The sequence below is a fragment of the Channa argus genome, chromosome 4 (genome assembly GCF_033026475.1).
Source record: "Channa argus isolate prfri chromosome 4, Channa argus male v1.0, whole genome shotgun sequence".
NCBI lineage: Eukaryota > Metazoa > Chordata > Actinopteri > Anabantiformes > Channidae > Channa > Channa argus.
This window is the reverse complement of record NC_090200.1, coordinates 1103266-1117636: the sequence shown is the minus strand read 5'-3', so window position 1 is coordinate 1117636 and position 14371 is coordinate 1103266. Positions and strand designations below refer to the sequence as shown.

Here is a 14371-nt window from a genome sequence, read left to right as displayed (position 1 = left end):
CTAGCATTAGATCTCCAGGAAGCCAAAGAAACACCTGGACTTCACTTCCTGCTTGGTTTTCAGTTAATATCTTGAATATACCTCACAATGTGGTCAACTCTCTTAAGAGTTACTAGAGTCTAAATCTTTTAATTTTGTTGTTACAAATGCTGAAAAACTAATCACAGACTCACCGGTCACTAAGAGGAAGTTCAGAACAAAGGATCCGTACATGGTGAACTTGTACTGGCGTATAAGTAAGTGGATATGCTGGTTATCATCGTTTTCCATAGAGCTGTTGTTGGGTGGACCGACGGGAACATCTGGAAAAAGGGACAAAGCTGAACAAAAGACTGACAGTGACATGAGACATTTGAGAAATGTGTCCTGCTATTTCCAAACAATCCACAATTCATGCTGTTTTCAAAAAAATACTTTGCCAATGACAGCTGTGTTTTTTTATGGGACCTTTGAAAACAGAGGTCAGTTTCTCCAATTATTTTTGGATGGTTCTTTTCCAAGAGCAGAATATTAGAGTCATACCCTTTGCTGTCTCCATGCTGCTGAAAAATGCTTTTACTGTGAAAGCAGACTGTCTGGTGTAGGAAGTGACACCAAAGTTGTATAAGTATCTGCTGGCATGGACAGACAAAGATTCCCTCAGTTACCTTAGTACAGCCAGATAAGGGGCTGCCCAGAACGTAATCAAAATGCAGATGCCCTATCCAGGCAAGATTATGCCCAGAATGCTCAGAGAGACCTCAATCTGAGTGATCTACCTATGACTTCATAGCAGCACAAGAAGCCAAGCCTGTCAGAAAAGCCATCTTTGCCTTCATCTAGTAAACCTGCCCACAGCCTAACAGTGAGGAGTTTGTTCATGAGCTAAGAAAAACTGGTTGATTGTGAGAGAGGTGCTAAATCTCCCACAGGTTTGGTGTATTTACTATGGCATAGCAGTGTGGATTTTGACATTTAATTCAAATGTATCGTTACTTTATGAAGTTGCTGTGTATAAAAAGTACTTAAAATTGTAAAATTGTAAAATGTGGCTCAAGAGTTACAGCATGTACTGTAGATATGTTAGGACAAGTAGATCTCTTGCCCAAATGGCAATGACTGTCCCTGACTGCATTAAAAGATGTTTCTGCTCTAAAGCTTGGAGTAATATTGATAGATCCTTGTAGATTCTCTGATTTCCAGCTTTAAAAAAGGTAACGGGCAAGAAAAAAAGCATTTGTTTAAAATCTACTTACCTAAAATGAGACTGAATGTGTCCACTAACTGAATGCTGCGATTTATCTTCCTGCCACAGAAGTACAGTCTGCAGTCCTCTGCTGTGATGTTGGTGATCAGGAGGTTGTTTCCAAAGGCTGAATATTTATTGATTAATGTATAAACGTAGTACTGGGAAGCAGCAGGATCATTGTTGAAACTTCGGCCAATAAATCCTTGAACGTGATCGTGGTACATGTCCAAGTACCAGTAGGTGTCTGGTTTATCCCCTGAACAGTTCAAAGTGACGTTCTGACCCAGCTCCACTTTGACCTCTGTCACATTCTGAGCCTCTGCACAAACCAGAAAAACCAGCAGGATCATCCAAAGCAGATCCATGATCAGGTTCAGTATTGGAGAGAATCTGAAACCAGCACAGCTGTAATCTGATGCTGCTCCGTCATTTGCAGCGAGTAAAGGTCTTCACTTCCTTCTTCACAACTTGATTGATCTGCGTAAAGTCTGACTAAATATACCACAAACACAAAGTAAGGCTCACCAGAAGCTCAATGAGTGGAGGTGAAACGTATTCATCCTCAGTGTGTTCTCTGCATCAGGAAGCAATGGATTCATACTTACTGATTTTCAGGGGTTTGGGAAGTAGTAGTAGTAGTAGTAGTAGTAGTAGTAGTAGTAGTAGTAGTAGTAGTTGCAGCAATAGTAGTAATTGGTTTCTTTTAATTGCAATGGAGTTATTATTATTATTTATAAAAGTATTAGTAGTTCCAATAAAATAGTTCTGTAAATTCAGGGTCACCACTGCAGATCATTAGTCCACATGTTGAATTGGCACAGTTTTTACGCTGCATGTCCTTCCTGACGCAACCCTCCAACATTTCTAGCATAGGAGCACAATAATAGTTTTAGTTAAAGTAATAGTAGTTGTACTACTTACAGCATTAATACTGGCAGTGACATGAACAGTGGTAGTGTTTGTTTCAGTTACAACAGTATTACAATAGTAGTAAATACAGAAGTAGCAGGAGGACGTTTAAGCATTAGTAGTGTTAGAAGTAATAGTAATAATAGTTGCTAGTTTTAACAATAGAAGATAAAAGAGAACAACTTTAACAGTATTAGTTATAACAGTGATGTCAGTAGAAATGAATTAGTCATATAATAACATATGTAACAAGTTACTAGGAGTAGTGGAGTTACAGTACTACTGGTAGTAGCAGTAATACCAGTGTTAACGTGGTGTCAGAAGCAAGAAACATTGCAAAGAGTTAGTTGTACTGGTGAAACTGACAACAGTCCTGGTATAAGGAGTTTTAGCAGAGGTAATAGTTCACAGATACAGTAGTACTATAATAGAAGTAACCATAGTATTGCAGGCAGCAGAGTACATTGAAATACTAAAGACAGAAGGTAGCTTCAGTAACTTCTGGTTACAGTAAAATCAAAGTGGCTCCATCGTGTGTCACTAACTTGTTACTGCAGAAAAACTCACATTTTGCTTCAGCTTTTATTTTAGAATAAAAAAAGTTCAATCTGTAGAGTTTGTTTTATCCTTAAGAGAAATCAGTAGGTTCAATTGTTCCAATGCTCTTTTAAAAGCTTTTATGCTTTATGTTATGTTCATTTATAATTTAAAAATCCAAAAATCCAAGTCCAGTAACTTTCCACAGGCAGATGAAATCAACATTTATGGTGGTACAGCTGTACAACACTGAGTATTTATGTTGATTGTGAAGAAAACCACCAAAAACAGGAAGTAATGAAGGATGTGCACTCTGAAGACAATGACTGTTGCTATACAAACTCCCGTGATCACAATCAAAAAATCATGATTATCTTTTTTATTTTTCGGGAAAAGAACTGTGGGGGAAAGTCACTCTGAGTCTTTTTATTTTGGGGGAGGAAACTGCTGCATTTAACCAAACCAAGTGAATCCAAAATAGTGTATTTGGAGACAAGCTGCACATACAGTCACAGCCAAACATATCGTCACACTTGCAATTCTGTCCAAAAATTCAACCCTTCTCCCAGAAAATTGTTCATTATTTTAAATGTTTATTGTTTGTGGAACAACATAGAGAAGAAAAGTCAAATCTCATACAATTCCAGAAAGAATCCAAAAATGCACTGGACAAAATGATTGGTATCCATAACTTAATATTTGGTTAATATTTCTCTAAGCAGTGCCATGATGTCCTGACCAAAAGCTCTACTTTTGTCTCATCTGTCCACAGTACCTTCTGCCAAAAAGATTGTGGTTTTATCAATTAGGTTCTGGCAAACTCCAGTCTCAGTTTTAGAACAGAACTTTTTATTTAAAGAGTAACTAGTGTCTGAATTACAGAACAAAGTAACACAGACAGAAGGAGCAGATGCAGCGAGTTCAGTGTTACTGCAGTGATATGAGCTGATGATCCAGGAGCAGGACTTGTTGCTGCTGCAGCACGTTCACCTGCAACATGAACAGAAAACAGGTTCAGCTCATCATCTGAAGACAATTCAGACTCTTTACTTAGTGCATCTGAGCAAACACAGGGACATTTGTGCCTAGTAGTAGGAAATGAGAAGCCAGATGAAAGTCAGAAAATGCACTGAGAAAGTTCAATCAATGTCCAGCAGGTGCCAGTGTGACAGCACTGAGACACTGAACAACAGAGGACAGTTTAGAGGTAAAAAGACATAAACTGTCCCAACTCATCCACAATGAAGATGAAAACAGACCATTTTTAACATGATGGACTCAGCATGAACATGTCAGTGCGATTCCTCCTCACTGTCACTTTAAACTCACCTGAGACAGTGAGCTGGACACTCTGCTTTACGTCCTCCACAAAGCACTCATAGACCCCACTGTCTGACTGACGCAGGTCCTTCAGGATGATGGAGAAGTTTCCCTTCTTGTACTGATCAGGGAAACCTTCCACTCGATCTATGAAGTTCTGGTGCTGGAATTGCCTGTCAGCTTCATTTTGTATTATGTCCAATACATGATCATCATATTTGTCCCTCCAGAAGACATTGACTTTATTAGATGAAGAATCTCTCCTTTCATAGACACAGGGCAGCAGGACATTTCCTCCAGTAAAAGACGAGATGACTTGATGCTGGCAGCTCACTGTGAGGAAACACAAACCATCAGATCTAAATCCAAAACATAATTGCTGAGCTGCAGACTGGACAGATGAAATATGAGCTATTGTGTTCAGCTGTCACAGTGTAAATCCACGTGTAGACGGGGGGATTCACACGGTTTATGCCTAATGTACCTGTGGACAATCTGACTCAACTGCAAAATGAAGTTTCACTTTACTCGCATGTCTGTCCACACTCAAATTCTGAATCAGTTCATGCATTAGTCTGAGTGGACATTTGTGCCAAAATGTCCCCCGAGGTGTGTGACTCAGCCCTGACATTAAAATGCTCGCTGAATGAGAGGGATTGGTCCAGCAACTAACTTCAGTTTCCTAAAATTGTTAAAAATACTAGCAAACAGAATTCAGTCCCTCTGGTAGCTCCCAGCTAAGTAACACGTTTAACTTCTACTCTACATAGTCATTAGGAGGATACTAATTTAGTCTGTGACAGATCAAATAAAGGACTGGACCTGTATGTTTTACATCACAAAGGAGGTTGTTAACACTAATACTAATACTCTGGATTTGTTTTCAGGCCTAGTTTGTTACCTCATTGTGACCATTGATTGGGGAAATTTGACAGATGTTTCTGAAATCTACTCTCCTTTCGGCTTATCCCGTGAGTTCGGGGTCGCCACAGCGGATCATTGTCCGCATGTTGATTTGGCACAGTTTTTACACCGGATGCCCTTCCTGACGCAACCCTCCCCAATTTCTACCGGGCTTGGACCGGCACTGCATCGCTGGGGAGGGGGAATGAGCTGTTAGGGGTTCAGGGTCTTGCCCAGGGACACTTCGACATATAGCCAGGGCCGGGGATCGAACCACTCACCCTGTGGTCCGTAAGCAACTGCCTTTACCAACTGAGCTTTAGCCGCCCCTGACAGATGTTTCTGAAATATCAAGTTGAAAAGAAGAGGACACACAACCTGAAAACATAAGACCCTACACAATAATGATGGCTCTGTCCACAAAACCAAAGGACAATCAGCTCCCAGTGTGCAGAAATGGCCAAAGAAAGAACTAAATAAGAAAGATAAGAAATATAATAATATAATATAATTGACCTTAAAATAAAATAAAGTAAATAATAGTTTGTCCATTTAGACCTGTCAGTCCTCCTCCTTTTTACTGAAGGAGGATGAGTTGAACACTTTATTGGCCACTGGGAGAAAGGATCTCCTGTGGTGTTCTGTGGAGCACTCTTCCAGGATTGAGAGGAGTTTGGACAACATTCTCCTCTCAGCCACAACATGCAAAGGGTCCAGCTCCTCCCCCAGAACAGAACCAGCTTTCTTCATTAGTTTGTCCAGTCTGTTACTGTCTGCCACCTTCATATTGCTGCCACAGCATAGAAGATGGAGCTGGTACCACAGACTCAGAAAACATCGGCATATGAAGAGAGGACTGACGGGAGTTCCGGACTTCATAAAGTCCACCACCACTTCCTTTGTTTAAATGATGTTGAGCTGGAGAGGATTTTGCTCACATCAGTAAAAAAAAACTGTCCAACACTTATCGATACTCCACGATATCTCCACCCTGGATACATCAGAAAACTTCTGAAGGTGGCAGGACTCGGACTTCTACCTGAAGTCAGAGGTTTACAGGGGAAAGAGAAAGGGAGATAGAACCGTCCCTTGGGGAGGACCTTTGCTGCAGGTCACAGTGTCAGACACACAGTTCTGCAGATGGACTTACTGGGGTCGGTCAGTGAGGTAGTCCAAGATCCAGGTAACCATGAGGGTTTCAATGAGCATGCTCTTTGATTTCACCCTCTTCACCTCTTTCCAACACCTTCATGATGTGGGGAGGTTAGAACCACAGGTCTGAAGTTGCTGAGGACACTGGGGCCACTTTCAGTACTGGCACCAGGCAGGTGGAAAAGGTTTCCTGTCAAATAAACTGCTGTATAAATCTCTAACCGCTTTCCCTGTTTAGGGTCACAGGGGGCTGGAGCCTATTCCAGCTGTCATAAGGTAAGAAGTCAGGAAGGTATTTGTTTGTTTTAAGAGAAGAAGATTAGCTGCAATTTTGAGATACATTATATTGCCAAAAGTATTTGCTCACCTGCCTTTAGACCCATATGAACTTTAGTGACATCCCATTCTTAATCCATAGGGTTTAATATGACGTCAGCCCTTTGCAGCTACAACAGCTTCAACTATTCTGGGAAGTGTGTTTATGAAATACATAATACACAGTGATCGCAGTCTTTGCTCTAATTCATCCCAAAGGTGTTTTATCAGGTTGAGGTCAGGACTCTGTGCAGCCCAGTCAAGTTCTTCCACACCAAACTCACTCATCCATGTCTTTATGGACCTTGCTTTGTGCACCTGAATTCATTTATTTGGATGGGTGAGCGAATACTTTTGGCAATATAGTGTATAAATCATTGATACATCTACTTTTTTGTTTTTAGCAAATTAATTCTTTTATTAATTGAAAATTAAAAAAGAGTTTAATGGGAATTCATATATATTAATCGACCATCATCATCATCCATTTATTGCACTACATGCCACTGCTGCTTATTGTAAGCCTCATGTTAATGTCTGGTTCTTTTGTGTCTTTGGGAGTAGAGACCAGCTGTAATGAAGGCAATCGATTTTCCCTCTGTGGTTAATAAATTTGTTTCAATCTTAATTCTTGGCTGATTTCACTAAATGTCTAAAGAAAAGTTGCAGAACTTAGAGAAACTTACCTGCAGTCAGAGTGAAAACCACCAAAATGTAGATTACTGAGAATCTGTGGAGGAGAAAAAATAAACAACTGATGCATGTCATGAAACAATACAAAGGTAAAAAATAATAATCAATAGAACTTGATATGATCTTTATTTAAATAGTTCGCTCACAAAAAGCAGTCTGGACAGTGATGATTGGTCAAATGCAGCTGATGTTACAGATGTTTGTTGTCATAAAACTAAAAGCAGATTTGTAAAAATGTTTGTCTGCAGCTCATCACACAGGAATCATCCTTTTCTGCAGAAGTAGAAGTTTTTATGTTCAGGTGAACTAACTGCACTTTGCCTATTTGTAAAGTCAAACTGTTCAGTATTAGTGTTTTAAAAATGTGTTACTGCTCCCTTTCACTTTTGTTCTCTACAGCTCAAGACTCTCTGCACTGTTACATATTCCATCCATGTCCAGCTGCCAGCTGAAGGCCACATCAAAGCTCTGCTTCCAGAAAACCATCACACAGCATGAAATAGAAAACAGAGAAAATCACCTCAGGACGTCATTGGAACATATGGAATATGGAACGATTGGAGAAAGACTCTTCCCTCAGAGAACCACAGTTAGAACATAACCGTTTCATTCATCACGTCACCTTTGCATTAGACTTGAACAATTTCCTTTCTGTTTCAGCTTCTGCAGCCAACAAAGTCAACATTCAGCTGCTGTGTGCATTAATATTTGACACCACCTCAAACTGACCTTCAGAACATGATCATACAGTAGTTCACATGTGGCCTGTTGGCAGGAATTTAAATACTGTTCACACTTACTGACATGAACTTTAGAATCAAACATTAACATCTGTCTGCTCCTTGTTGTGTTTTCACATTTAACTTCCTGCTCCTCCTGTACAACCTGTGGCTTCATGTTAGTGAAAAAAGAGATGTGGCTCCTGAGAAACACTGAGGCCTGAATGTGGTTTAGGTCTTGTCACGACAACTGTTCTCTCAGTGGAAGCTGAGTCAGAACTGAACTGTCCTGGGTTTTAGACAGACGTCTCTAACATGGAGACAAACAGAAACCACACCCAGGTTTGAGGACACATCAGCTGTCAGTGGAGACTCTGATAGTTTTTAGTTTTGACACTTTTCTAACTAATTCTTCCCTTTTGGAAACAGCTTGATTATTACAATGATCCCAGCAGAGGACGTTTGGGCCTTTGGATCATTCTAATGCTAAATGAAGCAAACTGCTTCAGTTTACATGTTACTTCCTCCTCAGGAATCAGACTGTGCTTCATTTTATTGTGAAATGGCTCATTCCGTGTATATCAGGTGTTAGAATCAGGTGTGAGCTCAGTTCCAGTCTGATGCAGCTGCTTAAACTCAGCTAACATTAATTAAACCAAGTAAAGTGACTTTCTGTAGGTTTAGGAAGTTCAACAATAGCTACACAAATGTCCGTTAGCTGTTAGCTGAATGTCTCTTTCCGTCAACAGGAGTCCCACCCTGGACATTGTCCCTCCTCCCGTTAACAAACCTCATTAAGTCGCTCATGATGATTCAGTTTCCTCCACAGGGTTAAAAGTCAAAAACTTAGCTTTTAACAATTATTTTCAGTTTTCTGACATTAGCTACAACTTCCACATGTTAGAACGTAACGTACGCAGGCTGCTTTTCCCCGTACGTCACATCTACGTCATACGCATTAAAGCAGAAGCTTATTTTGTGTCCTCCATTTTATTTTTCCTTTTTAACTTTAGGACAATCAGTTATTTCTCACCTTCACCTTCTGTAAAACATCCTTTAAATTCTAGAAATATGTTTCTGCATGTTGGCCTCCATCTTGTTCTGAATTTGAACATTATCTCATCAAAACAACAACAAAACAAAAACAACAACCGATTCTCCATTTGTGGCAGAAAAAGTCACTTTCCTCTTTTTCCAAAACACAAAGTCAAATTCTAACAAGTTTTTCCTCCAAAATAAATTCAATAAGAACAGATTTAACTCTTTCTAATGCATTTTTCCAAACAGCTGTTTATTTATGTTTTTTTAGGACCTGTCCCCTCTCATATTCTGATTCATATTAAAATGAGGTGGTTCACTCATTCAAACTAGAGAACAAGGTAAAGTTTAATCTCCAGTCCTTTATGTCTCTGAGGCCTCAGGATCTTTAACTACCATCTCAGGGGAATCATTTAATTCAATTCAATTCAATTCAACTTTATTTATATAGCGCAAATTCACAACAAAGTCATCTCAGGGCACTTTACAGAATAAAGTCAAGATTATAAAGATATATAAAGAGAACCCAACAATTCCTCCTGGAGCAAGCCATAGGCAACAGTGGAGAGGAAAAACTCCCTTTAACGGAAGAAACCTCCAGCAGAACCAGGCTCAGGGTGGACGACCATCTGCCTCGACCGGTTGGGGTGAGTGGAAAGGGGAGAGAGAAAAGAACAGAGCAACAAAAAGCAACAACAAAACATTGGGAAGGTTGGTAGGACCAGTAGCTGCACGCTGGTAGACACACAGCTTCAAAGCCAGGGAACACCTGCAGAAAGGGACAGAGAGAGAGGGACAGAGGAGGACAAAGACAACTACGGGAGAGAACACACAGAGTTAATGACATACAGTGGTGACAATTGCGGGGTGAGAGGAGAGGAGAGATGGTCAAGAGGAGGAAAGGAGCTCAGTGCATTGGGGGGTGGGTCCCCCAGCAGTCTAAGCCTATGGCAGCATAACTATAACTAACTATATGCTTTATTAAAAAGTAAGGTTTTAAGCTTAGACTTAAAAGTAGAGAGGGTGTCTGCTTCCCGAATCTGAACTGGAAGCTGGTTCCACAGGAGAGGAGCTTGATAGCTAAAGGCTCTACCTCCCATTCTACTTTTGGAAATTCTGGGAACCACAAGTAGATCTGCATTCTGAGAGCGAAGTGGTCTACTGGGATGATATGGTGCTATGAGATCTTCTATATATGATGGAGCCTGACCATTCAGAGCTTTATATGTAAGAAGCAGGGTTTTAAATTCTATTCTAGATTTAATGGGAAGCCAATGGAGAGAAGCTAGTGAAGGTGAAATATGATCTCTCTTGCTAGTTCCAGTCAGCACTCTTGCTGCAGCATTTTGGATTAATTGCAGGCTCTTTAGTTACTGGGGCATCCTGAAAGTAGGGAATTACAGTAGTCCAACCTAGAGGTAACAAATGCATGGACCAGTTTTTCGGCATCACTTTGAGACAGGATGCTCCTAATTTTGGCAATGTTCCGTAGGTGGAAGTAGGCTGTTCTAGAGATTTGTTTTATATGTGAGGTAAAGAACAAATCTTGGTCAAAAATAACTCCAAGGTTCCTTGCAGTAGTACTGGAGGCCAGACTTATGCCATCTAGTGTAACAATATGGTTGGACATCATATCTCTGAAATTTTTGGGCCCAAATACTATGACTTCAGTTTTGTCTGAGTTTAAAAGTAAAAAATTGTGGGACATCCAGGCCTTTATGTCTTGTAGGCTTGAAGCTTTATTAACTGATTATTTTCATCTGGTTCCATAGATAAATATAGCTGGGTATCATCAGCATAACAGTGGAAATTTATGGAGTGTTTTCTAATAATGTTGCCTAAAGGAGACATATATAAAGTAAAAAGTATTGGTCCTAACACAGAGCCTTGTGGAACTCCATAGCTAACCTTTGTGTGCATGGAGGATTCATCATTAACATGAACAAATTGAAATCTATCAGACAGATAAGATTTAAACCAACCTAGTGCAGTTCCTGTAATTCCAATTTCATGTTCCAGTCTCTGTAATAAAATGTTATGATCAATTTACTGTATGTGGAAAAACCACAACATGTCTCCACGGGACCAACGGAGGAAAATTCCTGCAGATGAAACTATGTATCACAGTCCATCAACAGTGTTATTGTACATGAACCAACAGCAGCAGAGAGAAGAGGGAATGAAACATGTGTCTACATGCAGACAGAGAAAAGATCCAGATCAGATCAGATCTGTGGACAAACTACAGCAACACAGTTTACTCAACTCTGTCTCCAAAAAAATCCTGTTTCCATACAACTACACTGTCACAGCTTTTAGTAGTTATGGTTTTTACAAACATAATGATCAGATGTTGGTAATTTACATCAGAATAATACAAAGTCCGTATTCAAGTAAAAGTACAAGTACTTGGCTAAAAAGAGTAAAAGTACATCTTTACAGTCTTTACACAGATTCAAGTACTAAATACTAAAGTTGTTCAACAGGCTGCAGATTGTTACTTCAAGTAGTACTGCACTGAAGAAAATCATGTATATCACCAGTACTGACTGTGGTGTTGATATGAATTCAATTCCAATTTATTTATAAAGCATCTCAAGGCACTTTACATAATAAAGAGCACAGAGATATGAATGAATGAGTCTAGTTCAGATCAGATGTGTAAACTCTCAAACAGCTGATCTGATGGAGTCTCCCCAAGCGTTTCATTTCCTGTGAGGAGCAGCGATTCCTCCTGAGGAGCACGATGAGACACCAGCTCAGCATCAAACAGGAGGCACTTCAGCATCAAAGCCCAGAGTTAGTGAGTTTGATGGAACCAGATCCTGGAGCTGATTCATCAGCTCTAATCTGCAGTGGCACAGCAAAGGGAAACTGAGTGTTTCTATACTTAATGGATTTGGAGAAAATCTCAGAACTGGTTCCACATGCTGATTAGTGGTTACTGTGTAAAATATTGAATTGAACCCAGTTTTAAAGTCCATCTTTAATGTTCTGGCCCTGGCTGGTAAACACTGGGACACTGTTTGTCCAGTAGACGTTGACTTTCTCACATTGAACTTGAGCCTGAATCCCACATGTCTTTATATGTGTGAGCATCTGAAGGTGAATAAGCTGTTTTCATGCTCATGTGGTTGATGCTGCAAACCAACCAAGTTTCACTTTTTTCAGTGCATCTTGCAGCAGCTCACAGTTCACAGACACATGTTAATCTTTAACCAAGCAGCTCAGTAAAACCTCAGTAGAAATGTTCTCAACTGTTTTCTCCTCTGTGTGTTTTTACTGTAAACTTCATTATATTAACTGAACTAAATCCTCTTTTGTGACGCGTATGATTACAGCTGTAAACCAGCAGCAGGATGAGCTCAGTGAACCATGAGAGGGATCAGCAGGTTGCAGAGGTGAGAGAGTTTGTGTAGAAGTTTAAAGAAGATAAATATGAATCTGTCACTTTCATTTAAAAGACTAAACTCACATCTGGTGGTTTATCTCTGTTTGGAAAAACAAAGAAAAGTTTTTTTTTCTTTTTTGTTTCTCTTCTCTTTTTTATTAGGAAGTGCAGCCTTTGGTGTCGACATCTCTATGAGAAGTACATTCAGATGGATTTTGTTGTAAACTGACAGTTAATCACATGACAAATCGTTGCAGCTCTTGTTCCCGTTTCACTTGTTTGGTAGCCTGTCTCTCCAGGACAGGAGTCCAGGTCAGCCCTCACGTTACCTTGGCTCATAGCAGCTGCCTGAGGTTAAACAGAACAAGTTTCTATTTAGGCGGTGAAGGAATTCATCCAGCTGTTCACTACCTTCATCCCAGTGTTTCCCTGCTGCCTCTTCACCAGCACCTACATACACCTGAAACTAGAACTGGAATATTTTTAAGCTGTAAGAAAACTTTTAGCACTCAGGAGACCTTCATTTCAGGGTCTGGATTAAAGTGACCAGAGCCTTCATCTAGTGAACCTGACTCTATTCCATCCACGAGGAAGCTACAGACACTTTGAAGGAACCTTATCAAAGTAAACTTAAAGCAAGGAAGCTTTTACTTTAACGGAAGACGTTGCACTTTATTTAATAGATGCAAAAGCCAACAGCAAACAATACAAGTGTTCAAAATGATAAAATCACTAGAAGAATCAGTCACAAATGTCTATTCTTGTTGTGTCTTAAATATCATTCTGCATCAAACCTCCTCAGCATTTGAAGCCAACAAGTTTTTAAGAAGTTGTTGTTCAAAGTCTCTGGTTGAAGCATGATGTGATTATCTGCTTCCCTTCTCTGTATTGGACTCATCTCCAGGCCTGATGGCCTAACTGCCCATGACAGTCTCACCAGGTCAGGTGGAGTCTGGGATTTCTTCTGCTGGTCTCAGTGAGCGACACAGTGTCTCCATGCAGTTGAAGGACAAGCAAAGAACAAGGGTTTTAATACTCTTGTTCCTTAGCTTCTGTCAGTCACACTTGTATTGTGAGGCCTAAAAGGCTTTTCAAGTTCCTATCGATGTCTGTTTTTCAGGCCTCTTTGACTCTGACAGAGGGAGACAGATTACTGCTGAAAACTAACAGCACCTTCTGCATAAAAAGACCTTAAAGCACCAGGCTGCAGGAGCCTTTTAGGTTCAACGTGACTTTAACACAGGTGGTTTGTTAACGAGGTAACTGAGCTGCTGGGAGAGAAGCTGCAGTGTTACATGTCTGTGTGTGGTCACACAAGATGAGAGAAATAAAAGTGTTCACATGAACAGAATCAGTCTGAGGAAACTCGTGTCACCACTTCAGTGTCTGAACAAACCACACAATCATCCTGACACAGCGTCTGATGACTGATTACACAGCAGCAGGAGACTGACGCTCACTGAAGAGACACACTACAGGAATCTGTAGTGACAACAGACAAACACACAGCTCACTTCTTTACAGCTACAATTACTTTGGTTTGACAAAGCAAATGTAACTTAGACTAAAGACACTGAGAACACACACGGTTACACAACTCTCCACATGTTCAAACAAACAATAAAGCTGCAAAACTCCCCTCATGCAGAAGAATGAGAGTCTCTGGCTTGAAGCTGTGCAGCAACTCAGTAACAAGGTGCACAACATAAAAACGTAGAGATATTAAATGAGTTGTGCTCATTGTATGACAGTATTAGTATATACAGCACAGAAGGATCTGACAGGGACCTGTGGGGAAAGCTGGACCTAAATAGTGAGGGGAACAGGTGCAAACAATAAAGCGAGATAACGAAAGGTAAAGCTGGAGGAAAGGATTAGGAACAGGAAGCGGGAAAAAGGGGCTACAAAATAAAAGTCTGGGACAGGAAGTAGAACTGAAGTCCAGTTCATGATGGAAAAGTTTGTCCTGAGCTTTGACCATCAGTTTGGTTTTAAACACAGATATCTCACATTTTCACAATGACGTGAGATGAGGTAACTCTGTGTCTGCTCCCTTCAGTGGATGCAACACAGTTAGACAAGGACGTATTTTATGTCCCCTTCTTTTTACTGTTTCTGTGGAGGATTTATCAAAGCTTTTGACTGACTGTGTGCACAAACGTGGCG

At 40.3% G+C, this 14371-nt stretch overlaps 3 protein-coding genes across 15 annotated transcripts in view; 1 reads left to right on the top strand and 2 right to left on the bottom strand.

Moving 5' to 3' along the window:
* LOC137125533 (uncharacterized) overlaps positions 1-14371 on the top strand; it is a 223963-nt gene that overhangs the window by 11718 nt on the left and 197874 nt on the right. The window lies entirely within an intron of this gene.
* LOC137125538 (uncharacterized) overlaps positions 1-14371 on the bottom strand; it is a 119326-nt gene that overhangs the window by 15472 nt on the left and 89483 nt on the right. For 2 of the 8 annotated variants that reach the window (XR_010914154.1, XM_067501169.1), the window contains exons 1-2: positions 1236-1665; positions 174-302 (exon numbers count right to left, since the gene is read on the bottom strand). Coding sequence is in view for 7 of the 8 variants with exons in the window: in XM_067501169.1 (XP_067357270.1) it covers positions 174-302; positions 1236-1593 (487 nt within the window). In the remaining variant the exon portion in view is untranslated. Of the gene's footprint in view, positions 1-173; positions 303-1235; positions 2128-14371 lie in introns of those variants that run through there. The other 6 variants (XM_067501166.1, XM_067501163.1, XM_067501171.1 and 3 more) reach the window with 6 other exon arrangements.
* LOC137125563 (CD276 antigen homolog) lies at positions 3246-8734 on the bottom strand. The gene is made up of 4 exons (XM_067501218.1): positions 8567-8734; positions 7051-7094; positions 4004-4327; positions 3246-3664 (listed from the first exon to the last, which is right to left on the bottom strand). Exons 1-4 carry the CDS (start codon positions 8581-8583, stop codon positions 3528-3530), a joined length of 522 nt encoding a protein of 173 aa, XP_067357319.1. The 5' UTR covers positions 8584-8734; the 3' UTR covers positions 3246-3527.

Bases quoted from the DNA above. Each gene is read 5' to 3' on its own strand.
- LOC137125563 (XM_067501218.1), bottom strand. The intron at 4,328-7,050 runs GTAAGTTTCTCT...GTTTCCTCACAG, and splicing joins GGTTTTCACTCTGACTGCAG to TGAGCTGCCAGCATCAAGTC. The intron at 3,665-4,003 runs GTGAGTTTAAAG...TTCATGTTGCAG, and splicing joins TGTCCAGCTCACTGTCTCAG to GTGAACGTGCTGCAGCAGCA.